The 27,002-nt window shown below is 39.4% G+C and overlaps 4 protein-coding genes across 4 annotated transcripts; 3 read left to right on the top strand and 1 right to left on the bottom strand.

The window, feature by feature from the left end:
* Nucleotides 1-4,167: 4,167 nt before the first annotated feature.
* Nucleotides 4,168-10,270, top strand: si:dkey-275b16.2 (peroxisomal N(1)-acetyl-spermine/spermidine oxidase). Its single transcript, XM_034552722.1, has 10 exons — nucleotides 4,168-4,406; nucleotides 6,478-6,654; nucleotides 6,879-7,009; nucleotides 7,100-7,287; nucleotides 7,583-7,761; nucleotides 8,081-8,250; nucleotides 9,114-9,199; nucleotides 9,310-9,422; nucleotides 9,581-9,735; nucleotides 9,816-10,270. Exons 1-10 carry the CDS (start codon nucleotides 4,259-4,261, stop codon nucleotides 9,969-9,971), a joined length of 1,503 nt encoding a protein of 500 aa, XP_034408613.1. The 5' UTR covers nucleotides 4,168-4,258; the 3' UTR covers nucleotides 9,972-10,270.
* Nucleotides 10,271-10,760: 490 nt separating this feature from the next.
* mtg1 (mitochondrial ribosome-associated GTPase 1) lies at nucleotides 10,761-14,169 on the top strand. Its single transcript, XM_034552819.1, has 11 exons — nucleotides 10,761-11,013; nucleotides 11,164-11,228; nucleotides 11,536-11,640; nucleotides 11,722-11,808; nucleotides 11,927-11,983; nucleotides 12,426-12,516; nucleotides 12,611-12,672; nucleotides 12,782-12,878; nucleotides 13,066-13,147; nucleotides 13,535-13,647; nucleotides 13,849-14,169. The coding sequence occupies exons 1-11, from the start codon at nucleotides 10,911-10,913 to the stop codon at nucleotides 13,944-13,946; spliced, it is 960 nt and encodes a 319-aa protein (XP_034408710.1). The 5' UTR covers nucleotides 10,761-10,910; the 3' UTR covers nucleotides 13,947-14,169.
* Nucleotides 14,170-15,068: 899 nt separating this feature from the next.
* Nucleotides 15,069-16,291, bottom strand: sprn (shadow of prion protein). The gene is made up of 2 exons (XM_034552818.1): nucleotides 16,252-16,291; nucleotides 15,069-15,567 (listed from the first exon to the last, which is right to left on the bottom strand). The coding sequence occupies exon 2, from the start codon at nucleotides 15,565-15,567 to the stop codon at nucleotides 15,118-15,120; it is 450 nt and encodes a 149-aa protein (XP_034408709.1). The 5' UTR covers nucleotides 16,252-16,291; the 3' UTR covers nucleotides 15,069-15,117.
* Nucleotides 16,292-17,287: 996 nt separating this feature from the next.
* echs1 (enoyl CoA hydratase, short chain, 1, mitochondrial) lies at nucleotides 17,288-21,729 on the top strand. Its single transcript, XM_034552788.1, has 8 exons — nucleotides 17,288-17,450; nucleotides 18,806-19,003; nucleotides 19,079-19,206; nucleotides 19,789-19,888; nucleotides 19,995-20,099; nucleotides 20,459-20,578; nucleotides 20,671-20,738; nucleotides 20,838-21,729. Exons 1-8 carry the CDS (start codon nucleotides 17,360-17,362, stop codon nucleotides 20,901-20,903), a joined length of 876 nt encoding a protein of 291 aa, XP_034408679.1. The 5' UTR covers nucleotides 17,288-17,359; the 3' UTR covers nucleotides 20,904-21,729.
* Nucleotides 21,730-27,002: the final 5,273 nt, after the last annotated feature.

The following is a 27,002-nucleotide window of genomic DNA, read 5'->3' as shown; positions in this document are numbered from 1 at the left end:
TCCTTCTTGGTTAGCTAACATTTACACTGGATTCTTGTTCATGAGGAGCAGTGCTATCTCCATGTCTGTTTTCATGATATTTTACTGTACAGTTTTTGAGAAAATTAAAGACAGTCAGCTTAAAATAAATAATGATATTCATAATTTCCCAGTATCAGAACAGTTATAAAAGCAGATCATTAAAAGGTTATATTAAACTTTCACTGGATTGTTGTTCATGAGGACCACTGCTATGTCCATGTTTGTTTTCATGATATTTTACAAGACAGTCAGCGAAAATGAAATGATGGTATTCATAATGTCCCAATATTTGAACTGTTATATACAAATATCAATGGATTGTTGTTGAGGACCTCTCTGCACAGTAAAATCGCCTTCTCGTAATGTAAAATATACCGTGAAGCAATGTTCCCCATAAACTGGTCCTCCTTGGGGTAAATGAGCCTTAATGAGAGAGACGATTGTCCAGGTCCAATAGAGTACTACACAAATCCATTAAGGTAACTTGTATATATGCTTTTTTCTTTCAGTGGCTTTGAAGGCGTAATCAAGAAGTTGATGTTGGAGATCCCCACTAGTGTCGTGACCGACAATCTGTCGGTTCGTTGTGTCCACTGGAACAACACAACAAGCGTAGTAAACACCGTCACGGTTGAATGCGATGATGGGGAGAGGATCGCTGCTGATCATGTTATTGTCTCAGCGCCTCTAGACTTCTGCACACATACTGTACTGTATTGGTCATCTCAATGCATGGAATCGAATGATTGCAAATAATACATTAGCAAATAATACATTAGCACAATAATACATTAGTTTAGTTGTGGGGTGACATGCTAGGCAACCAGTAGGGATGGTCGATATGGATAAGAGCCTTTATTCTATTTTATTATAATGTAATCCTCTATATCAAATTACTTCATTACATTGCAAAAATAGTCGTGCTTCTTGATTTGCAACATTGCCCACAATGGCCTAATAGAACCAGATATAAAGGTGTTTCCTCAGTATAAGTAGTATGGTAAAATATCTAACAACCCTATTAGCATAAACTTTTTTCCTCAAGAAGCACCATTCAACCCTGTTCTGTCTAAACCCTGTTGTCTAGGCTTTGGAACATGCCACAAAATATCTGTAGAGTTTGAATCACCGTGGTGGGATGCTGACTGTGAGATCATCTAACTGGTGTGGAAAGATGAGGTCTGTTTGTGCAGCCATGAACTTCATAACACATTTACCAACTTCTAAATGTCATTTCATTCTTTAAAAATGTCCTGTCTTTTTTTACATCTGCAAATAAGAATAAACATTTTTAAGTATTTCACTGCTAAATAAACAAAACCTGATTATAAATGCACACAAACATTGTTTGTTTTATGTCCTTTGTCTTTTCAGGAGGATGTTAAAGATGTTAAAGATGTCAACATTGACTGTGCTTTAACCTCCTGAAAGGTCAGCAGCATATGAACCGTGACGGATGCCCATTCTTCCCGATTTAAAGTTTCCAGGGTAATTCATATTCGGAGAGCAATGCAAACATGTGACTCATCTTGATAATTTAACTCTCAGATGCAGCCATGTTCTCTGGGGCTGGATCACTGAGCACGAGTCAGATTATATGAGACACTTCCTGAGCAGGAGGTCAGACTTTCTGTCACAGAGCTCATCCCAACATTCACAGGTGAGTCAATCTGTTGCCTCCTGATCACTAGTATGGATGAAAATGATTAGTAATACTCTATTGTTTTACTTGAATGTAATGTTAAAAAAACTGCTTAACACACTGGAAATACACAGAAAAGCTGTGTCTGAGATATCTTAGCCACTGTAAGGACAACCTCTTTTGATTTAGGAATCAATGTGGCCTCTCTTGTAGTGCCACCTTCTGGCCAAACTGTCTATTTTGACTCATGACGAGCAGAGAAGTGTTTCCATTTTTAGCAAGGTATGCAGTAAATGTTACAGCCTCTGGGGCCACATGTATGGCTTATCATTTTTATGTTTCAACTACTGTATAAGATTGCTCCAATCTTGATGTTTTAGAAGATCTCAAGATGATGTATGTTGAGATCCCGCCTGTATTCTGGTGGGCCTCGTGGCCGTAGAAGGGGATCTTCAGTCTACGAGGTGGACCCAGCTCTTAACCCCTTCGAGGGGACCTGGCTGGCTGAGGGTGGGCCCCGGAGCTTCCAGAAGGGGCAGTACAACCACCATATGGACTCGGCACCCGAATCATTCGAGGGAACACGCCTGGCTTATGGGGGCCTCGTAGCCTCAGAGGCAAGGTTCACATCTTCCCAGCCCCGGAGGTCCTGTCTCTCTGTGACTACACATGACATGTTCAATGTATGACTTTGACAATTCATCCATAACTTTGTTAAACAGATTCTAAACTTAAACTGGTACCCAGCACTAAAATCATTGTGATCACATAGACATCTTGTTTCACCATAAATAATGAAATTCCTAGCTTGCCGTTACTTTGCTAGTCTGCTTAACTTATGTGGAGACAATTATTGGCTAAATCAACTCTTTCAGTGTGAGCACATTTGTGTGTGTGTTTAGGAAACCTTACCATCACCCCACAGATGATCCTGCGCTCCCACTGGTTTCATGACCCCTGGACAGTGGATCTTATACTCACCCAGCAATAGGCTGTTCAGAACAGGACCTGGAGAACATGATGGAGCCTACAAAGGGATCCCAGTCACAAGTACATGTTCATACTCTAACACAAACGTGTGCACTGACCAATTCACACATAATTAACCAAGGCATAAGACTCTTTAAAACTGTGGTCTGCTGTTTCAGCCCCTGCAGGTGCTATTTGCTGGAGAAACTACTCATCCATACTACTACTCCACCCTCCATGGAGCTCTTCTCACTGGGTGGAGAGAAGCTGACAGACTCATCTCTCACTACTCCTCCATGTGGCCACCTAGATCCAAAAATGTAAAGGCTCAACTTGCAAGTATCTGACAACATTATAACGACCCCACAAAGACAAATGTTTTTCCTTATCATTTGCTTGGTCCCGTAAAATGTATATTAACACAAGGAATTGCTTTTATTACAGGTTTGAGTTGTCCATTCATATTGTTGGAAACATTTTCCATACAATATGAATCCAATTCTGTTTATGTTGTCTGAATTTCTGCAATTCAGGCAGTTTTGAGTTTAGCTTGCAGCATCCTTTGCCCACTACACTTTTGCACTAGAGACCAAGATATCATTTAAAAACGTCCTAAAATTCTTGAGTGGTGGAAAATAGTCCATTTAACCTCCCTGTGAGAAATCAATGGCTTTAAGAATGCATTGAACAGACCCAGAATAATTCATAATTAATTATAATAATAGTTTGGCGGTCTAACCATGAGAACAGGTTTACCAGAGTATTTATGCACATTGTCTCGTCGTCCCCCTTCGCATTCGTTGTCCTGTCCGCCGAAGCACCACGGCCAAGACCTTGGTCCCATCCTTGGTATAGGCTTGGTATGGACTTCTGTCTCAAAGAAGAGGATTAAGTGGTGAGATCAGAATGACCCTAAAGCAATTCCTTTGATAAGATAACATTTATTATTTGGGTTTCTAGTGCGTTTGATGGCCTCGTCTGCATATGTTCAGGGTTTCAGAAAGACAGACAAGTTATTTTATAGAACAACATGATAAATTGCCACAACAGTGAGTATGTGTTGTAATGGTTAATGTACTCCCTTTTTGTACTGTTTAATCCTAATGTGAGAAGCTATGGATAAAGTACTTGTGTTTTTTGTATAAGAGGTTGCATTTCTGTAGTTTTCACAGTGCTTCTGCGCTCGAGATGTTGTTGACGAGGATTAAGCTGAAGGCTATTAGTTACATACCGTTACTGCTCAATTTGAAGCATTAGAATATAGACATTGTTCAGGGTTTTCTCTCTTTATTTTTTCATTCAGTGACTATCGGGTGAAAAGCTAAATTCATGTTGACAAGTCATTATGCTTCTTTTTTTTTTTTCCATTGCAGAAAGTGCCCTGGGGTACAGTTTTTCGTAGTGTTTCTTTTCAATCAACGCCAACAAACTTCAGCTTTCATTTCTTTTGCCATGAAAAATAAAAATGATATGTTTACAAAAAACAAAAGCCCGGTTCCAGCCTCCTAAAAACGAGTTTTATTTTGAAAATCTTAACAGGAAGAAACTATTTAAATCGTCGGTCTTTGCCCTATAGGAAGTACTGTTAACCCGATTCTGGTGTTTTGCGTTAGTACAGAACCAGCTATGTCTGTGAATGCTTACATAGTTATTATAGGATGCGGGATATCGGGTGTAGCAGCCGCCCACCGGCTCGTTAATGCTGGATTTAATCACGTGCGCATTCTTGAAGCGACTGCAAGAAGCGGAGGAAGAATACAAACTGGCAGACTGGGTGAGCGGCAATACTATTTAAAACTGGGACTGCAGATTATCTTGTCGGTTTTTTGCAAATCACCAACACATTTTCTTGCAAAGTCTCAAAGGTATAAGTGTAATTTCTTTAATGGTATTTCCATTGCCTCGCAGAAAGTGTTGCATCACCAGCCTCTGATCCAAAGCGCTAAACTGAGCTCTGACATGAATACAGGCCCGTAGAAATCACCCCCGCAGCCCCCGCACTGCGGGGGGGCCTCGCAGTGACAGGGGGCCTCGCATGGCAATTTTATTTTTTAATCCAACACTAGCCAGCGCACTCGGCCGTATTGCGGCTAAGTGTCGGCTGACTCGGCTGTGTTCCGGCTCGATGCGGCCAAATGTGAGCCACCTTTGGCACATTTCACTGTTGCCATGTCTGGCCCAGGTGTAGCTGTTACGGACATGGGCAGATTCTGTCTGAGACATGGCAACCGGTTTATCGGCTGCCGAATCTGGGCCGAATAATGTAATAAATAAATAATATTACATTACGTAATAACATTAAGATATCCCTCAAAGTTGTCTCTCTCATATAAAGCTACACAATAAAAAAGTATTTTAAACTGGCTTTATAAGTTTTAAATAATAGTTGTAAAGGCAATCGTAACAGGCAACCACTAGGGCCTCCTGCTACGCGGACTTGTGTTATTGTTGGGCCGCGGTGTATTCTGGGAGAACTACGAGGAAATTTCTCTTGAGGAAAAATGAAACGCACATTTAAAAGTGGTGCCCAAAAGCGGCATTCAAAACAGAACATTTCTGAATTAAATGCCAAACTTCTCAAAATTACAAGTCTTTTTCGACCAGCTGGTGAAGGATGCACTCATCTGCCAGAAGAGACAGGTATTGTACTGTTTGCTATAGCTAACATTACCACGTAGCTAACGTTATACTTTGACAGCTGTACTGCTTGAAAATACATTAACCTTATTAAACCTATGCTCTGACTACACCCCCTGCGCCCATTATCGGACACGTTTCCTTAATTATCTCCACAACCACATCGTTGTTTAACTTCATTTCACGTTGTACAACACTGCAACTCCTTTGAGAAGACAACGGCTCTGTACAAAATAATAAAAGTAACCGTTAAGTAAGAAAGGTCATTTTCCAAGCTAAAACTGATCAAAACATATCTCAGAAGCTCCATGTCACAAGAGAGGCTGTCAGGTGTGGCCATCCTTAGCATAGAGAATAAACGTCAGTTTAGATGTAAAGAGCGTGGTTAAAGACTTTGCACAGATTTGCTAAAAGACGAGCACATGTGTATTCAAATGCAAACCTGTAGAAAGTAGCCTACCAGTGTATCGACTATATGTAGGCATATTTGTTATGTTGTTGTAACATATGTTCTGTTTGAGCTGTTTGATAGGCCCTAGCATATGTTTGGTTTCTGTTGGAATACATTTGTTCTCTGTTTGAGCTGTTTTTTCTGATTGAATAAATTTCCCTCAAAAGAAAAGCTTGGGTCCTGTTCGTTTATCTTTGGATAATGACCGCCGGACAATACATTATCCCTTACATATGGGGGGGAGGGGGGGGGCCTCTCAGGGTTATTCTGCAGGGGGGCCTCATGTGTTTCCGTTACGGCACTGCATGAATAAATACAGACTGCTACTATAAAACTATTTTCAATCTGATTGTTGGGACCTTACAGATTCAAGTATTGTGTCGCCTAATAAAAAATAAAAGTCTTTCTGAACTATAACCAGAGCTCTCTGTCTGCAGTAAATCACAATAAGCTGATAAGTAGAGATTATTATGGTTATTGATTTATGTATAGGGTTTTACCCTATCATAAACAACAACTATACCATTGCTGTCAAGGCACAAAAACGAAACCGTATAACATGCTCCTTCCTTGGAGCTGTGTTCCAACCAGCACCAGGGTGAGTTATAACGATACTTTTAAATGTCTCATATATTGCACTGGGTTTATTTGTTTATTGCACCAATCACTGAGCCACATTTCTTATATAACGTACTGAGCAATAAACAGTTATGATTCTGATTTCTTACTGCAACCACACATTATTTTCCATCTGCAGGGGATAATATTGTTGAGATAGGAGCAAACTGGATCCATGGACCGTCCGAGAAGAACCCTGTGTTTGGTCTGGCCTGTAAGTACAGGCTCCTGGACCCTGAGGCCCTCAACCCAGAGAACCAGGCCATCGACTTTGGAGGACATCCCCCCTTTGTCCCTAACGTTTTCTGCAGTTCAGGTCAAGTCAATTTCATTTATATAGTCCAATTTTACACATTGTGTATACATCTGCAGCAGGATAAGGGATAGTATGAAACAGTTGTCTTAGCAGAATAGACCCAGCCAAAAACGAAATATTGTTGGCATATGTAGCCAACATGTCATTGATTAATTACTGCAGTGTGAGTGTAACCTGAGGATATTTTCCTAATTAGTATTCTGTTTGTTGTGTAACGTCTTCAGGTCGGAAGCTGAATGCTGACGACATTTATCATACTCAAGAAATGTTTGCTGAGTTGCTGAATGAAAGTTCAAAATTTACGAGTCAAGGAGGAGAACCCCTGGCTTCTGTGGGAGATTTCATCCGGTCAGAGGTATGTTTTTCTTGGTGACTAAAACAATAACACATTAACTGCATCTTGTAATAATTAACAGTTTGTCTTGTTTCTTGTTATCTGGTGCAGGTTCAACAACGAGCAGCAGAGAAGTGGAAAGATATCGACGCAACCACCAGATCCCTGCGACAGTGTATGATCAGTAACATGTTGAAGTTGGAGTGCTGCATTAATGGTTCTCACAGCATGGATGAGGTGGGCCTGGGGGCCTATGGCCTATATAAAACTCTTCCTGGTCTGGACTGTACCTTCCCAGGGTTTGTACTCCAACATTTCATACATGTAGTGTTGCAACTTTCACATTTGCCTTCCTCCTGGCTCACACTGCACCCAGCCCAAATGCCTATCCCTGCGTGTGGTGGGTCCACATTTGGTTCTTTCAGGCTGTGCCTGGACGAGTCTCCATGGGTCAATTTTTGGCCCACCAGACTCTCGCCAGCTAGCTTCCCTCCCAGCTCAGGCTGCAGGCGGGGGCCTCGCAGAGCATGTTAGCAGTACATTATCCTGTTAACTGTTTCGGCACACATGTGCATGTCCAATTGTCTTTCTCAGTGGCTATGAAGGTCTGGTCAAAAATGTGATGTCGGAGCTCCCCAGTGGTTTAGTGACCTACAATCAGCCTGTTTGCTGTGTCCACTGGAACAACACAGAGAAGAGGGAACACCCTGTGATGATCGAGTGTGATGAGGAGAGGATCGCTGCTGATCATGTCATTGTCACAGTACCTCTAGGTAGAATCCAACACCTACATTCACAAATAAAGTTTACTGTTTTCCATGTAAGTGCATGAAATGTTGCGATGGTGCTGCAACTCATCTTTTCACAAGACATTTTTAACTACTTAGTTGTCAGGGGAACTTGGCCGTTTTAACATTTTAGTTTCTAGTTCGATTATAAAGATTTGAAATACAGAAGATTTGATCACAGTGAAATATAAGATACTGTTTTCATTGACTTTTGATGTGGTAAATAATCAAATTTACACTTTTAGTGTAGTTTTAAACAGATGATTCAGTACTGAACAAAACCTACCATGTTCTGTTTGTTCAGGATACCTAAAGAAGCACCATTCAGCCCTGTTCCATCCTCCTCTCCCTCTACACAAGCTGCACTCTGTCCAGAGACTCGGTTTTGGAACAAACAATAAAATATTTGTGGAGTTTGATGAACCGTGGTGGGATGCTGACTGTGAGGTCATCTATCTTGTGTGGGAAGATGAGGTGAGAAGTGCAGTTAATGAATAAAGCATCTACTATAAAGTGTGTGTGTGTGTGTGCAAACACACTGGATTCAATCATCAAAAGAAATAGTATTATATACTATTGAATTATTTAAACATTCAAAGGAAGAGGAATCACCAAGGCTTGTTGAAACACATACACCTTCAACACAGACGGAGACAAATGATTAACATGTCAGAGGGAGCAATGCCACCAAGCACTGTGTGCCCCGTAATGTCCACCAAGCATTGCTCCCCACAAACGAATGCAGGCCGACATCTCCGCCCACCCAAACCTTCAGTCAGTCACATAGTTCTCCACAGCTGCCTTGCTGTCATCAGATTCTCCAGTTTCTCCCTGGCAGACAGTTTGCCCCATAACAATACTTAATGTTGCAACTATGTCTATATAGGGTTAAACTAACTGTACACCTGACTTTAAGACGTCTCACTGATGTATATCTTAAAATCCGATTTGTCTTGCCCCGCCAAAATACAGACTACTGCTTACATAATCAGCTTGTTCCTCTCTCTCTTCCTGCTTTCCATTTAGCTAATTTGACTCCTCGCTTCCCCCATTCTCATCTCTTTCTAAAATATTTTTATGAGAGAAAAATAGAACAGCCTTGAGAATAGGAATCACTAGAAATGGCTTGCCCTCCATCACCCATCATAATACAGCATGAGTGGTTGTTTGACCAGCAGGTATACCACATCTTATCAAATCACCAATTCAGGATTACAATTCACAACCATGCCATGTTGTCTTAGTCTCCTCCCACAAATTTAAAATGTTTGATGTTCATGCCATGACAATAGTTCACAAAATGGCGAACATATGCTTCATCTCTTGTCATGATTCAGGACGGCATGGTGGACAAGGTACCAGATGTACAGAGGTCCTGGATAAGGAAGTTGTGTGCCTTCACTGTGCTCAAACCCACTGAAAGGTCGACAACCACAATTGATGATGCTTTCCTCCATTGTTCTTGTGTTCAATAGAAAATAACTGGTAAATACATTGATTGGAAATGCAGTTCTGTTATGGTTTAACTTCCAGGTATGGCCATGTTCTGTGTGGTTGGATTGCTGGACATGAGTCTGAGTATATGGAGACACTGTCTGAACAAGAGGTCACACACACTGTCACACAACTCATCCGCAGATTTACAGGTGATGCTAATTAAATCATAAGCATTGGGAAACAATTGTCCACCATTTAGAGTGCATTAGTTTCTCTGCAGGATCTATGTATTTCCTATATAAAATTAATTTTAGAGAGATCTCTTTTAGCACTCGCAGACTAACTGTGTGTTTGTGTGTGTGTTTAGGAAACCCTACCATCACCCCAAAGAGAACCCTGCGCTCCCAGTGGTTTCATGACCCCTGGACATGTGGATCTTACAGTTACCCAGCAATAGGCTGTTCAGAACAGGACCTGGAGAACATGGTGGAGCCCCTGCCTACAAAGGGATCCCAGTCACAAGTACATGTTCATACTCAAACACAGATTAACACATAATTAACCAAGGTGTAAGACTCTTGAAACTAGTTTGTCTGTTTCAGCCCCTGCAGGTGCTATTTGCTGGAGAGGCTACTCATCCATACTACTACTCCACCGTCCATGGAGCTCTTCTCACTGGGTGGAGAGAAGCTGACAGACTCATCTCTCACTACTCCTCCATGAGTCCATTTGAGAGTCCATCTAAGTCAAAGCTTTAGAAGAATCTATGTTTCTTTGACAAAAAAAGATTTTTCAGATGTATGGATGGCTAAAATCTGCGATTCTGAGGATTATGGAGAGATGCTGTTGATGTAAAGCAGTGCCCAGGCAAGTGAAGTGAGATACTGCCTACCTTATGCTGTTCATTGCATTCAAATATAAATGAACTTGGACGACAAAATGAATCGATACAGTAATGACATTTTCATTAAATATGTTAAGGATACAGCTTTGAATTCCCGATGAAAGGCTTCTTTGTATAGAAAACAATAAAACAGTGTTTTTATTCACACACCAGACTTTGAAATGTTTCCTTTTATAAGCAAGCAACTGTTTTATTTGATTGCAAGTCAAAAGAGCATTTAAAAGTAAAAACAGATATTTAAAAAAAAATCTGCAGAAACAGACACACCAGGAAATGAATCTGAAATGTTTATTTAACATTGGGTGAGTCATTTTGATAGCACGTTACTTAAAAAATAAACAAGACCATTGAATAGAGTTTGTAAAGGTAACTCAGTGGTACTCAGGCCAACCCTCCAGCATAGTAGGTACACCTTGATGTTGGTAAGCAGCCGCCATTAAATGGTGAAAGAAGACTCATTGAGTCGTGGTGTTTTATCATTTGATAGCATCCACTCGTTGCAAAGATGTGTATTTAGTTCCTGCACGATACAGGTCCAAGAGATAGTCGTTAAAGCAATTCATTGTATTTATCCTGCGGGTGGCAGTAGCATCATCCTTAGCGTGTACACTGCGAAAAAGAAAACCGAAGAAGAAGTCACCGGAACAGTGTTGCTTGACGGGAAACTCGAGTCGGAATGTAAACAGTGACGCACACCATCAAAATGTCCAGCAGCAAGACACTTTGTCGCTAGTCGGTCAAAATAAGACTTTGACACAAACAAACGCCAGGCGGAGTCATACGAGCAGCAGCCATGAAACTGTACCACGCGCTCCGACATGTCGGCCAGTTCAGGACTGTGTTTGACTTTGGGGAACGGGAAGTGGCTCATTGGTTCCCCGGACACATGGCTAAAGGTGACAACTTCGATTTAAGTTATCTCGAGAGTATATCAAATTGTGCAATTTGAATAAATGTGTGCGAGTGCAAAGCAAGCATCCGTGTATGTAATATAAGTCACTGGTCACATAATTGCTGTAATAACAGTGTGACCTGGTCGTTTGCAGGACTCAAGCAGATGAGAGCCAGCCTCAAGGGTGTCGACTGCATCGTAGAAATCCATGATGCCAGAATATCCTTTATTGTTAAAGTCAGCGCAAAGTGGCATCGTTTTTTTTATGTCGTTACATCATTAGTACACTTCCTTACAAAACACACAGCAGCAAAACGGTCAAGGAGAATATCTCACCACAACTAATGGGAGAGAATCCCAGAACAAATCATAAAGCATGATCAGATGAAGTGAGGACTGTAGAATGACAGTCAAAAACGATTACAATTTAAAGATTGGTTAATGTGCCACAATCTTCACATTAAACATAATTCCAGAGGATATATAGTAAAAAAGAACGGTTGGATTTTTCTTTAACATTCTGGACATCCCCTTCTCTGGAAGAAACCCTGTGTTTCAGGAGACTCTAGATGTCAGACCCCACCTGCTAATTCTAAACAAGATGGACCTTGCCGATCTTTCCAGCCAGCAGGTCAAAAGTCTTGCTGGTGTTGTCACACATCAGTTTTAATGTACTTGTACATAAAATGTCTTATTTACATTTGCCCTGCAGAGAATCATGAAGACGCTAGAAAAAAAGGGGGTGAGGAACGTTCTCTTCACAAACTGTTTAAAACAGAGCGATGACAACATCAAAAAGGTAATGGTCATCTTCACTGAATACTCAACATTTGACTGTTTGCAGTTTTGTTCACACCTGTTATAAAATAAAAAATGAAGAGCCCAAATGTGCAAAATAATCCAGTTTTTTTCTGTAGTTGGTGCCAATGGTGGTGGAAATTATTGAGAGCCAACCACGCTTTAACAGAGATGAGGTATGCTCACTCCAGACGGTTTAATAATATATATTGGTTTCAACTTTGAGAGTAGTAAGCTAAGTAATAATAGGACAATAGGCATTGTACAGCTGTCAGGGCTATCTGGCGTAGAAACAGTGGCCTTACTATTCCTAAACAACCTCAAACATAATGTATTGTTACTTATCACACAACATAACCTTTAACAACATATCTGCAATAAGCTATTTGATACAAGAGTTATAAAACATTTGAATAACAAGTCATACCTTCACAGAGCTATAATTATTGCTCACCAAAATGCTGTTTTATTATGACTCAAACGTGTTTCTATTGCCTCAGTGGCACTGAATCCACATGGAAACATTTATTGACAGTCTTTCCCTCAATATTCATATTTTTAAGGTATTGGAGGCCATTGTGTTGCCTGTGCATTAACCTCGTCATGTAAATCTTTCAGAATACAAATTTTTGCCTGATGGTGATTGGAGTGCCCAACGTGGGGAAGTCCTCTCTTATTAACTCCCTGAGACGAACAAACCTGAAAAAAGGTTAGTGTAATAAAGTAGTGGATAGTTGTTGAACGTTGATTCAGTATAATCATCTCAGTAATAAATATTTGGTGTAATTATATACCAACTCCAGGTCGTGCATCTCGAGTAGGTGGGGAGCCAGGTATAACTAAAGCGATCCTGACTAGAATTCAGGTGAGTGTCGATCACAAGTTTGTCACTGTGAATGTTTGTGTGTTCATGGGTTCATAGTGTGTGTGTGTGCGCGCATCTGCAAAGTATTTGTTTCTGTCTTTGTCCTCAGGTGTGTGAACGACCCATAATGCACCTGTTGGACACACCAGGAGTCTTGCCTCCTAAGATTAAGAGTGTTGAAACAGGCATGAAGCTGGCTTTATGTGGTGAGCAGAACAGGATTATTGCTCTTATCTTTGACCATCATAACAACAATCACTGTTGTTCAGGAAAGACCATGTGGAAACGTTGTTGTATTGGGGAATTGCTGTCACATTTGTCGGTATATGAAGTTTTGTTTTTTTACTTATGTACTCAACAAATATTTTTATATTTTTTTCTTTCCTTCTCAAGGGACAATTCTGGACCATTTAGTGGGTGAAGACATTATCGCTGACTACTTACTCTATTCTTTGAACAGGCTAGGGAAGTTCAGGTAGGCTTTAATTAACTTGTATATGGTCAGTGTATATATTTTGCTTCACATTAGGGGTGTTGGCATTATTGATTATAATGTAATATAAAAAATGTAATATTGAGTACCATTGTGTAATCAATCTCGTGCTTCTGAAATAATTTGATATATATACAATTATGTTCACAGACACTCTCTCCACCTCCTTTCACTTGTATTTTAAGTGTAATTTATTGGCCAAAAAAAGAGACTAACGCATAAGATGAATTTTATTGATAGCATTAATTAATCTGGTTAATCTTATTTTAGGTGGATGTCGCAATAATTGGAATATCATGACAGCTCTACTTCACATTAGTGTAAATGTTTATTGTGTGTGTGTGTGTGTGTGTTTGTGTTTGTATGCAGTTATGTGGAAAAATATGGCCTCCAAGAGCCCAGCGATGACATCCAGTATGTCCTCAAACGCATTGCTGTAAGACTTGGAAAGACGCAACGGGTCAAAGCCATTACTGGAGTGGGTAAGAAAGTGCTATTCCTACAGATGCTCCTGCTACATCCAGTATACGTGATTATATATATCTCAGTCTCATTGAGTTAAAGGAATACAATGACATTTTGGAAAGTACACTTATTTACTTTCTTGCCAAGAGATTGACAGACATCTTCATATTTATAAGATAGGTCTCAAAATGAAACTCTTTGTTCCTCGTCTCCCTCAGGAAATATCACTATCACTGTCCCAAACTACACCGCAGCAGCTTACGATTTCATAAGAACCTTCAGGAAAGGAGAGCTCGGACAAGTAATGCTGGACTGACAGACATTTTGATGAAGAACACCAGAGACGGTTTCTGGGTTTGCCCTCAACCTGGAAGGTTTAACCACACAAGTGTTGTCAAGGGAAGTCCATCGTTGAAAGCATGAGGTCATCAGCATGAGGTCGTCATGCATGAGGTCATCATAATTTCAACATTTTGGGGACATGATGCAGTCTGCACTGGATCCTTTGCCAATAAAATGATTCAACTTGATTCAAGTAAGACATTTTTTCTGAGCTTTGCTTTTCGAATACATGACACAGATATCTGAAATGGTGTAAACAGGATATTTATTTGCACAAAAACAGTGATAACAATATTGTATTTATAAGTGTTGTAGTGTGTAATATAGTGCACTTATTGATATGGAACAGTCTGTTGCTCCTGAGTGTCTACTGCAGGTTGAAAGCGCCTCTGGAATGATGGACAGATCATCGGAGACATAAAAAACAGTGAGAGCAGCACTTTGTTTTCTAGCGTCCCATAATAGCAATGACGTGGTTAATACACAGATCTGAGAAATTGATTTTCTAAATGGCAGGTGTTATAAAAGGCTATGAATTGCACTGAAGTTTCAGATGATTGTGAAAATACAGTTTAACTTTCTAAATGGACACTACTCTCATTTGCCTTGTCTTATGATTGAGAATCATCTTTATCGCGATCGACACCAGTGACTACGACTACGGTCATAAAGTACAGAGGGTGTATGGTGTCCCGATCGTAAAAAGCCCCCTGAGGTTATTTTGTGATTTGTGATATTGACCTATATAAATGTCTTGGCATTCACTGCACTTTGTTTTTTTATGAAAATAAAGATTTTTTTTAAGATACAATTATGTTTGGCAATACTAATACAATTGGCAGCTTGTAGTTTGATTACACTCTATAAAGTGTATTGGTTTTTCTGTAAAAAAACATTAAACAAATCTCAGAATGAAACTTTAGGGAATGAACTAATTGTAGTGGCGAAATGTCACATGTAATACTGTGTTGGTAATGTACATGTGTCCGTGGTACAGATGATTATGTGTAAAGCATACAGTACAGACCACCACTGGTCTTTCCAGTGCATGTCCTGCACATTATAGTCAGATCAAGAACATAAACTTAATCCTAGACTGAATCAGGAATTTATCCAAGAAAAATAAGATGAACATCTACAGTATGTTATCCAGTAAAAAGTCCATATTTGGGGGAAAGTGTTGCAATAATAATGGAAACCAGTTGAGAGAGAGAAGATCCATTTTGTGTTGAGCCTGACATTTGTGCATCAAAGTAATTGGTCCTGTTGTAGTAATCCAGCTCTTCATCTGAGCTGTCGGCTTTGCTGCGGCGGTAGGCGGAGGCGTACCATTTATCAGCTGTTAATGCCACTGCTGCCCCTGCTGCTGCCGCACTTGCCACCCTCACGGCGGAGGACCGCCCTGTCGACCTGTAGCGAGAGCGGGTCCCGCCGTAGGCGCCTCCTCTCCCCGCTGTGGGGCTCCGGGAGTGGGAGCCTCGAGAGGATCCCCGGGACCCTCCACGACCGCCCTTCGACAGCACCGGCTCACAAAGGAAAGCAGAAAGCAGCAGGCAGGTCCAGCATGTCGCGACCACCTGGGTCATTCCTGACATCTGTGCAGGAAGAATACACAATGGTGCACATGTTAGACCTACCTGTGGTGCACATTTAAAGGGGGATATGCGTGGAGAAATGATCCATCTACCTTGAGAATGTAGTTTTAAAACAAAGACTTGTTTTTTTTTTGGTTGACAGAACATTATTTCCGCAAACAGCTGCGAACATGCGTTTTATATTCACGAATCAAATTTGTATTTTTGTATCACCCTAAACCGGTGTGACATAATGTGCTCTCGACAGCACTCAGATCACTAAATGTGACATTTTAGCGTTCAGTATTGCTGTTTAGTAAAGACACATTTCGTTGCAAATTGCCCTTTTCCATTAAAGTAGGTCAGTTTAAAAATAAATACGCTCACCAGAGAAAACTGCTGTTTTGGCTTTCAGCATGAAATCATTCCTTCCACGAATGATTATGAAAAAAGGCAAAATATGGCATGCTTGTTAATGCCTAATAGGCCATCATCCTTATAATTGAGTTCTAACGGAACTGTGGCAGTCCTCTTCCATTGTACGATGATATCAATAAAACGTTTTGCAAATGCATACATGATGTTCATTTCACGGTGTTCTCATAAATTAGCCTGTACGCTATACCATAAATTACACCACCATTTAAAAATAAATTAATTGTATTCATAAACACCCACGTCCACGTTAACCAGGTTGCTGCTTACCTTATTTCCTTGGTATCCTTTCCTATGTTTTGGCACTCGAAGGAAAGATGAAAGGGGATTGTCACGGACGATGCAGGCTCGTTCATGAAGATGACGGCGGGAACGCGCAGCGCACTCATGCACACAGGGACTAGAGAGCACCAAAGAATGTGATACTGTCAGATGAGTCAATAGCTTCATATAAATCTTATAAACCCATGACATTTCTTTTTTGAAATGTACTGACTAATGTATTTCTCCGTCAACTTTATGTGTATGGTAATCAGGTTAACTTCCAGATAAAATGTTGCTAAAGGTGTATGGTTTCTTTCGGAATTTGTAGAAGGTATATAACATGATGTCATTGAGAGAATCTAATAATAATATAATTATAACAACTTTATTTATATAGCACGTTTAAAAACAGCGTTTAAATTGCTCTACAGAAGATAAACATTTAAGAAAACAAAAGGCAAAAAAGATCAGAATTATTTTCCCTGGAGTAAACAATAAAAAAAATGCTACAATAACGAACATGAATAAAGCACATTTTATTTAAATTAATTAAAAGTGAAGAATACATTACATCTGACTGGGTCAGTGACTTATGCCATAACCATGCAGTGCTTTAAGCCCAATGAAAGGTAAACATGCAAAGTCTCTCCTTAAAGCTTAGAAAGAACTGAACATGCATGATGATGATGATGATGATGATGATGATGATGAAGATGGTGATGGTGATGGTGATGATGATGGTGATGATGACCCTTAAAGCTTTTGTGGAAGAGTGCAGTCTTATTATTTTATTATTTTTTAATTTAATTTATTTTCAATTATCTTATTTTTGTTAATTTGTTATTATATTACCTTTCCAATCGAATTGTTTTTGAAGAGGCGTTCATTGTAGTTATGGTATTATGCCTTGATACTTGTACATTTATTATCTTCAATTAATTAAAAGAACTAATACAACAAAAAATACTCCACAGACACCAGGTGGCGGTAACACGAGTTTGTTAAACATGCTCATCAAAAGACACCATCGTAGAAGAAGAAGCAAGCCGAACGAGCTTCCGGCGATAACGAAGCGGAGCAAGTCCACCGACTCCAGCCTGCTGTCGTGACTGTCATGGCTTTCCTCTGCAGAAGTGCGGCGTCACTCCTGAAGTCCTCGAGAGCAGCACCGGCCGTCCTGTGTGCCGCGCGCCACTACAGCTCAGGTGTGTGTTTAACAACGTGTCCATGGTCATCTTGTTGTGGCCGCACGAACAAGTGTCCCCTCCACAATGTCAAGCCTGCGACACTGACTGTGAATGTGCGACGCGTGTGGAGCGGACTGCTCGTGAAGTTTGTTATTTTATTCTTCTGTGTTTACTCGTGTTAACTTTGCACGTTTGAGCATCATTTCTTAACATGTTGTTCACATAAAGATCCTCACCGTGCACATGGAAAATTCCACCCCCAAAAAATGGAAATTACAGTTGTGGTTTCTATGACTTTGTACAGCCCAGATACATTTTGGGAATTGTTGCATGTTTAATCTGATTTATTTATGGATTGTAGACACAAAATAAAAAACATCCAAGGGATTATGTGGAATTGCTTATATCTAACATGATCCCAAGATGTCAAAAATGAACATGCATAAAACTAAACAATAAAATCCTGAAAACTAAAACACCTGCTACGTGTAAGGACATATGGCTGGCTACTGTTATGTCATTAAAATGGTATTACAAAACAGGGAGTCTACTGCAGACTACAGTGATTATTTCAAAGACAAATCCTGGAGCTGCTGCTCCACAGCAGTCAGCGTGATTGGTAAATTAAAATTAGATTAAAATTCTGAATGTGCATGTAGGAATTTAGCGTAAACAGCATTACATAATCGTAAAACCTATTTATGTTATACTATGCTTCTACTTATGTCGGTGATTCGATATGTAAACTGTCAAAATAATTGCAATATCCCAGAGGGGAGTCTGTTTTTCAGGATTATCTCTTAAAGCACCCACCATGGCTCTTGGTTCTGTAACTTTGCTCCTCAAGGTGTATCAGCAGGTTCTCTTTTAGGTGTTGACACAAGGCTGTTAGAGTTGATCCTTCAACTTTTCTTAAATGATTAACCAAGACTCTCACCACTCTAGTGATCCATCACCTGGTTGAAAGTCTACACTGCTCGTGTCGAGTCCACAGAACAGTGACACGCCGTGCACTGGAATATATGCACGTCTTGAAAATCCTGAAATTGAATTTAAATTCTTCAATAAAAAGCTATACAATGTCAATGGCACTAGCTATAAGGCTCTTTGTTTGTAGTGTTGTTATATACATTATTGTTATATACTGCTGGGAAGTACTGGAAAACTGTGATATAATAAGTAGTGATATAAGGCCATATTATTCCGACTGGTTTTCCATCAGTGTTTCCAGCATAACTATGAAACGGTTATTAATTATTGTTAATTCTTAATCTTCTTAATTCTATGTGCTGTTAAAAAAAGCTTTTAATCCTAACTCTGAACCCTGCAGAAAGCTCCAAAAATCTTACCGTCAGTGTCATCTTTTCATGCAGGTGGTCAGTACGAGTACATTTTGGTGGAAAAGCGAGGCGAGAAGAGTGATGTGGGTTTCATCCAGTTGAACCGGCCCAAGGCTCTCAACGCTTTGTGTGACGGGCTGATGAGGGAGGTGGGACAGGCCCTGGATGTCTTTGAAGCTGACGGCAATGTCGGAGCTATCGTTATCACCGGCAGTGACAAAGCCTTTGCTGGTGAGAGAACTGTGTGTCTTCTGGGTTTGTTTCCAATGATGCATCAGTAGTGAGCTCAACTTTTGTGTTTTTCAGCGGGAGCGGACATTAAAGAGATGCAGAATCGAACTTTCCAGGAGTGTTACGGTGGAAACTTCCTGGCTCACTGGAATAGAGTGTCCACAGTGAAGAAGCCTGTGATTGCAGCTGTCAATGGATTTGCTGTGAGTGTTCATTAATATCATTTATCTTTTTAATTTTGAGCGGCAGTGGGATTTCCAACAGATAAAAGCAAACATTACATTCAAATTAAAATTCTTCGAAGCAAGAAAATAAAAATATGGAAAGGATTAAGAAGAAGAAAACTCCAACCAGATGTTCCACAAACGAATAAAAAGAAACTGAATTAATTCTCAAAATAAGAGTAATTAAGCAAAGTACTCAGTAAGTGTACAAATGTATGATAGAAAGTAATGACATTTTATTTATTTGTATATTTTTCACTGTGCACTATTTCTTCTCCAGGCTGTTAACTATTAACTCTCCACATGTCTTATCGCATGTAATTTATTTGCTTTGAACTGTTTGTCTGCATATTGTTGAGATACCATGAAAACGTCCCCAAACCAAAAAGGCCGGGGTGTCTTCACACATCTGGCTCTACTGTGTAGCTTTTAACACCGTATATCCAGTATTGTATAAGTTCAGGATGCACCAAATATAAATGGGGTATGAATCAATGAAGAGTCAGACTAGCCCCTGTGCAGACGGGTCTTCGTTTCATACTATATATTCTGTTGTTTCAGCTCGGTGGAGGCTGTGAGCTGGCGATGATGTGTGACATCATCTACGCTGGAGAGAAGGCGCAGTTTGGCCAACCAGAGATCCTGTTGGGGACTATTCCTGGTAAAGACTCAGAATGATCTGCTTTCCTTCCTGTTCAGACGCGACTTCCTTATATCAAGGTTACCCGATTCTTGCTTTGGAGTTCATGATGTCTGTCTATCTGCAGGGGCGGGTGGCACCCAGCGGCTGACCCGTGCGGTGGGCAAATCCCTGGCTATGGAGATGGTGCTTACAGGAGACCGAATTAATGCACAAAATGCCAAGGAATCAGGTATGTGTACAGTGTTCAAACACATTTACTTGTTTAAGTATCTCACTTAACTACAATTGTGAGGCTGTCAGATTGAGGGTTGACAGGCTCATCCATACAAAGTATGAAGCAGACATTCTTCATTTTGGTGCTCATGGTGAAAAAAAAAATAAGTAAAACAAATGGATAGTAGCTGTCTAGAATTCAACGGTGGTTAGTGTGGTGATGTGTTGCCAGCGCCCTGCGGATGCTTTCCTGCCAGAAAACGTTGCGATAAGGACACAGGCGCTTTCATTAGACTCTACCAGGGTGTGTACCTGATAAACTGATGTGTCTTCATTTATTTATGATACCTAATTCAGTAGCTTTGTGTGTTTCAGGTTTGGTGAGTAAAATTTATCCGGTGGACCAGTTGGTGTCTGAAGCTGTTAAATGTGGCGAGAAAATCGCTGCCAACTCCAAACTGGTCTCTGCGATGGCTAAAGAGGCTGTTAATGCAGGTGTGTACATTTTGTTTCTACCAATAAGTTGAACATCTTTCAACCTACTTAACTGAACACATTCTAATGATGTTTGACTTGTCTGATTGCAGCTTATGAACTGACTTTGGCTGAGGGTAATCGCTTGGAAAAGCGCTTATTCCATGCTACTTTTGCTACAGTGAGTAGGAGAGCCCATCTGAAAGGGAGTGACGGGGATGATTCTGATTTATGACAGTCCACTCATGATGTGTGTGTGTGTGTCTGGTTTTCCCTGCAGGATGATCGTAGAGAAGGCATGACTGCATTTGTTGAGAAGAGGAAGGCCAGTTTCCAGGATAATTAGAGCAAAGAGCAGACCAGGAGCTCGACCAAGAACGCAAAGTTCCCGTCATCAGTGGGTCATTCCCTTTTCTGCAATAAGTTGAATGATGAGTCCTGATTGTGGTGGAACAAACAAGATGTTTGTATCAGGATTGGCACTGAGTGATTGCAATGAAGCTCGACCTGCTGAGGTTTGATATTAAATACATGTTCAGTCTGAACACGCTCGCTGGTTTGTATGTGAGACCTCTGCCATGTGTAGCGGCTGGAATTAGTTCTGATGACTTGTACTGACTTTGCCTTTTCATTTTCACCATCAAATGTGTGTCTGCATTTTGTAGGCAACTTATTTCTCTGTACATTTTACAAATAAATCTCTCAAGTGGTTTTCAGTAGAGTAACTGAGCATGTACAAGCTATATCTACACCATCACTGTGTTTGGGATAAAAGCAAAGGTATGTCTTTGTAAACCTTTAAAGTTTCTTGTCACCAAATAATCCCAATTATGGTTTTCAGTTTATCAGGCATGACATTTATGTGGTATAGGCAGTACTGTAGTTTCTGATAATACATACTTTGTATGTCGAATATCCTTGTTATTTTTTGAAAACTACACTGTAATTATGATTAACAAATGGGTTGTGGAAATTATCTTTTTTGCAGTATTTTACCTCCCCCGGGCAGATAATAACCAATCCTTTTTACCTGAAATATATTTTTAAAGGGCAATACAATCCCAAAGAATGCAGTTTTCCGCTTGCTAAGAAGTGTTTCCTTCCTTCCTTCTCTAATATTATGTCTTCCAGCTAGACGAATCATAAAGTCCTGTTATTTAAACCACTGTAAACTGTTCTCTCCAGCTCTCATACTTTTTTCAATCTACTCTGACAGTGACTGCAATAACTCTTTAACTATTTTATCAATAAGGTTGTAAATGTCAGAAAAGGTTCAAGCCTATGTTAAATACCAAATCATAGCACACCATTTATTAAGTCATACTATGCCAGGATGCTAGAAAAATTGTAATATGGTGTGCTATTAAAAAGATATAGTAAAGAATGCCAGAGAAAAAATAAATGTATCATACAAATTAATTTGAAATTAAATGTACCATACAAAGTAATTTGAAAGGTCGTAAACCTGCATTTGTGTATTAAGTGGCATAGTATGCTGTGAAAATACAAAATGTATCTTATGTAGGGTTGCAAAGGGGTGGAAAGTTTCCACGGGAATTTGGGGAATTTTTGCAAAAGCATATAACAGGGAACTTAAATGTAGTTGAGAACAAGACTGTGCACGCCTAGCTCAGCTGGACCCTGAATGCAGCTGGTTGGGAACATTGTCTGCCAGAAACATAAACGTTTTTGAACGTCTTTGTCATCAGCGTTGCGTCTGAACGTTTCAGCCCTTTGCCTGGCAAGTGTGAGAGGCCAAGAGCGGTATTGCAGACAGATTTCAATTATAGCTCGCAACATAAAAAAAAATAACTGAACTCAAAATTTTGAATTATGAACTATGAACTATGAACTGAACTAGTTCATGTAGAAAGTGAACTTTCCCAACACTGTTTGTCATTACCTAGCATATTAATTACTTGGTAAACTGAAGCCATGTTCATTTTAATACCAAGTTTATTTGTATACAGTAGACTAACTTTTTACAGCAGTGAGGAGGACGTTGATGAGGTCCAGGAAGAACGCATTTGGTTGGGCGGTGGTGATCATAGGGAATACACCTTTTTTATTCAACGTTCATGTTTTTGTTGTTCGATGAAAGAATAAAGTTCTACTCACAAAATGTCAAAAAAGGTGTATTATAAATGTTTGTATGTCTGCTTATGACAAGGTAAATACAGTTAAATTACCCCAAAATTTCCAGTTTATTCCCGTATATTCCTGTTTATTCCCGTGGAAAGTTTCCAACTTTGAATATTCCCGGAATTTTGCATTATCTTTTATATCATTACCTTTATTACACTGACATTTTTGTCATATGTTATGTTACGGCAATTTCTTCATAACATCCTATCATTATTTATAGCAAACAATATAAGAATCATTTCATGCTACTTTTTTTATTGTTTAACATGCCGTGACAATTGTAATGACTATTATGGCATACCGTACCATCACAATTTGTATGGCATACATTTTTTTGACATACTGTATTATTAACTTTGTTAAATACTATACAATGACATTTTGATGGACTTTTTGTTTGCCATACTAGATTTTACTTTTCATGGAAGACTAAACTGACATGTTTAGGGCAGACTATACTTGTATTTTATAAAAATGTGGTGAAATATGTTATATATTAGGGGCGCAACATTAAATATATTGTAGTCTTCCTTTACACACACTTCTTATATAAGATAATTGCATATAATTCACATTGTCCTGGTTTCAGAGGCTGTATCTAACGTCTCTTTTAAACAAATAATTCAGTAAATACTGTCAGCTACAAATCTGAAACTGAGAACCTGAGTCATGTTACAAGTGGATTCAGTTCCTCAGCATTCACTCGGTGTGTCAGCCTACTTCACATCACTAGATGGGGCTCTTCTTCTGATACTCAAAGGCACAGAAACTGGACAGAAAATGAGTTCAGGGGCACTGAGTGTTGCATAGACTCTCACTGGGTTGTATGTTTGGTAACTTTAATATAAACACCTAAGCTCCAGAGCATTTCTCTGTTCCTCTACAACATTCAAATAAACATGATTGGTGTTGAACAAAAGCAGGAGTGAAATCTCCTGACTTTGCGGATGTGATGTCATAAATGGAGGCGGGACAATCTTCAAACAGGAAGTACCCCTCAAAAGGCCAATGACAAAAGATTTAGACAAAATTGTTAAATATTTTTAACTGTCACAAATAAATCAATATAGCCTGATTGTTATCAAATGATGAAATAACATTGTGAAATGGTATTTAAAGTTTTAATTTTTTTTATTTCAAGCAATCTCAGTCATCGCACTTGTTTCTATGTGGGGACAATATGTTTTCACTAAAGTGGGACAGTCATAGACTATGTTATTCAAATTGGAGAATGTGCATGAAGAAAAATTAAAAAATATTTTGCAGCAACTGCATTCATTTTGTGATCAAATTCAAAACCATGTCATGATTGGTCAGTTAGCTACTAACAGCGATCTTGGTAAGTCAAAGCAATAGCTTTTATAATCTGACGTCACATATAACATGGTTTACCACTTGTGTGCTTCAAGCAAATTAATTAAGTTATCCATTTATTATTATGTCTAAATGCAGTGTATTCGCATAGAACAAAGCGGAGAGAGACCTTAACAATGTCACATGCATTATGCATATTGCTGCCTGAAATCTGACACATTTGTAATCAATTATTGTAAATAGTTTCCCTGCGTGGTTTCTATGGGTATGTAGTTTGACATTCATTTTGTATTTTTTGTACAAAATACATAAAAAATAAACTGAATTCCACATGTGAACATACAGATATACATAACATGTTGTTTTCTGATAAATGCAGCAATTGTCTAAGAAAGTGCCAAATGTACATTTATGCACCAGTGTTTTGGCAGATACATTGGCTTTGTACAAATTAAGGTCTCCTCTTTTCTAAGCCTATACTAGTGACCCAGATTACAGCCTGAGCTGTCCCTTTGAAATTCTGAAACAATTTGACAGAAGGAAAACTACACAATTTCCTTTTGAATTCAATATCTGAAAATTGTCTTAAACATATTGCCAATTTCAAAATGATACAAGCCTGGAAATACAGCCTTCATGACAGAAATACACAAAGTGTCCCACATTTCCTGCAGATGAGCACATTTGGTGAAATTGAGTGTATAATTGACAGTTATGTGAGAATATTAAAACAGGCCTACAGAAGAAAATAAAAAAAGAAATGATAATTTGCAGCACTATATTTGTAATAACATGTGTAAAAAGTACCAAATTCACTTGTGATTTCTTTATATTTAAAATAGTAATAGGCCAAAATGTGTCAGTGCAGGTTTTTACAGCATTAAATATCCAAATGGCTTAATTGTAAGATCTAATAACTTGTGACAACATGACGGTGATGATGATTATTTCAGTCAAATGTTACTTCTGTAAGGATTCTGAGAAAATGTTCATGTGTGCCTATAGAAGATACAAAAAAATAGACTTAGCCTAAAAATAGCCACAATAGGATTTTTGTTTTACAAATGTGATGCGTAAGACTTAATAGAGTCTATTTAATAGAGACTTAAAAGAGGCTATTTAATACGCCTCATTTTTTTTTGGTGATGCGTATCACCTATTAGAACAAAATCCGGAACACATAAAACGATGATTTTGACTTGGAAAAAAAAATCCACCAGAACAAATGTGGTTAGTGTGCGCTTTCTTACGCCGCTCCAATCATCGCAAAGCACCTTTTTTTTCTCTCTGATCTTCACACGACGGCGCCCCATATATTCACAAGGCCATGGCCTAATTGATTTTTATTTTCATTCAATATTCCCCTGGAGCTTGCTTTCTTGTCAGCCCCCTGGAACCAAACTTTTAAAAGGAGAAGAAAAAAAACTCGTCTTCTCACTCTGCGGGGAAGCACAAAAGTCTGTGGAGAGGGCCCGAAAAGAAGCTCCTCTTTGAGACTACCAAAAGGTCAAAATAATAAATGTAGACTCAATTGAGTCTCTCCACACTGATAAAGGGGGCAAAACGTTACATTTTGGCAGTGCAGACCCTCATAGCGTGATAAACTCATTTAAAGCAGTCGGACTAAAGAGAGAGCAGCATGGTTCCAGAGAGGGAGAAAGGGGCTTTCATGCTGGCAGACAGGCCTGGCTCCTGCATGGGCCTTTTCTCCACTTCTGCAACCTCCCTTCCCTCTCATATTCTTAAACGGCACTGCCTCCGTGCCACTCAGTCACGGTGAATTTAAATTGTAAAAAACATCAAAATCATCTTTTGATTTTCATTGATCTATTCATAGCCTATACCAAGGTGAGACTAACATGTTACTAAACTTTGCATAATTCAAAGCAAAGCAGGTCAAAAAGTGATTTCAAATCAAGAAAGCATCTACATTATTATCATTTTCCATAGGTAGGCTATATAAACTTGTAATGACTCAAAGAACGATGACAACTTGTTTCGGGCGAGTACATATAAATATAATCCAGTGCGCCCTCTCTGGATGTTGCTATTCATTTATTCACCGTTTGACATGTGCTCACCGTGGCAATAGCAGCTTTGTCCATGAAGCTCTGTTTCCAGTCAGAATCCAAGGCAGCCAGTCACGCGCTCAGGACAACTTGTTGACATGGTTGCCTCCCGTTTCACCTGATTCTCCTCACCTGCATCGAGCGCACGTACTGCGTCCTGCATTGACGCTCCACCATGTGTTAAATATCAGAACTGCATGTACATTCTCTTTTAGTTGAGGATAAAATAATACGAAAATAAAATATGGCCCCAACAAAAGTAAAACGCTCAGTGTGATATGGGCTGATTCCTTCCTGCATATATGTTATTTTGGAGTTTAGCATTACACACAATATTCATCTGCCTTGAGGTGTTCTAGGAGGATAAAGCTAAATGCATTGTAGATCTGGTCTACAATGCAGAAATATTATGAACATTCAGCTAATATTTACAGATTAAAAACCAGCAATAAAGTAAGCTTCCAACATGGATCTCCTGTTTGTTATTAACAGCAGCTGCAAGGATTGTAAATTCAGTATGGGCTATAAAACCACAAGCCAGCAAGGCTCAATACTGTGACTTGATTTTTATGAAAGACATTTTTATAAGCAGATCTCTTGATTTGTACTTTTTTTTAGAACCTGCGGTAATGGAAATAATTCCTCAGCACTTTTCTGCCATCCAGCTGAGTTTCACAGATGAAACAGGCAGGGTGGATTTCATCTGACAAATATTTTCATTATCTCACATTCTTGGCACCAGGGACCGTGTCAGAATAACACGTTCACCGGTGTCTGCTTTAAATTATGCCCACCCAAGGGTGGCAGAAACAACACAGACCGAAAACGAACCAACAATGAAGTGTGTCGGACTAATGACACAACCCTAATTTATAGCTTGATAAGCTTCCATTTCATTTAGTTGTTAAAGTGACATT

This window comes from Cyclopterus lumpus, chromosome 15 (genome assembly GCF_009769545.1).
Source record: "Cyclopterus lumpus isolate fCycLum1 chromosome 15, fCycLum1.pri, whole genome shotgun sequence".
Classification (NCBI taxonomy): domain Eukaryota; kingdom Metazoa; phylum Chordata; class Actinopteri; order Perciformes; family Cyclopteridae; genus Cyclopterus; species Cyclopterus lumpus.
This window is presented reverse-complemented; position numbering and strand designations above follow the sequence as displayed.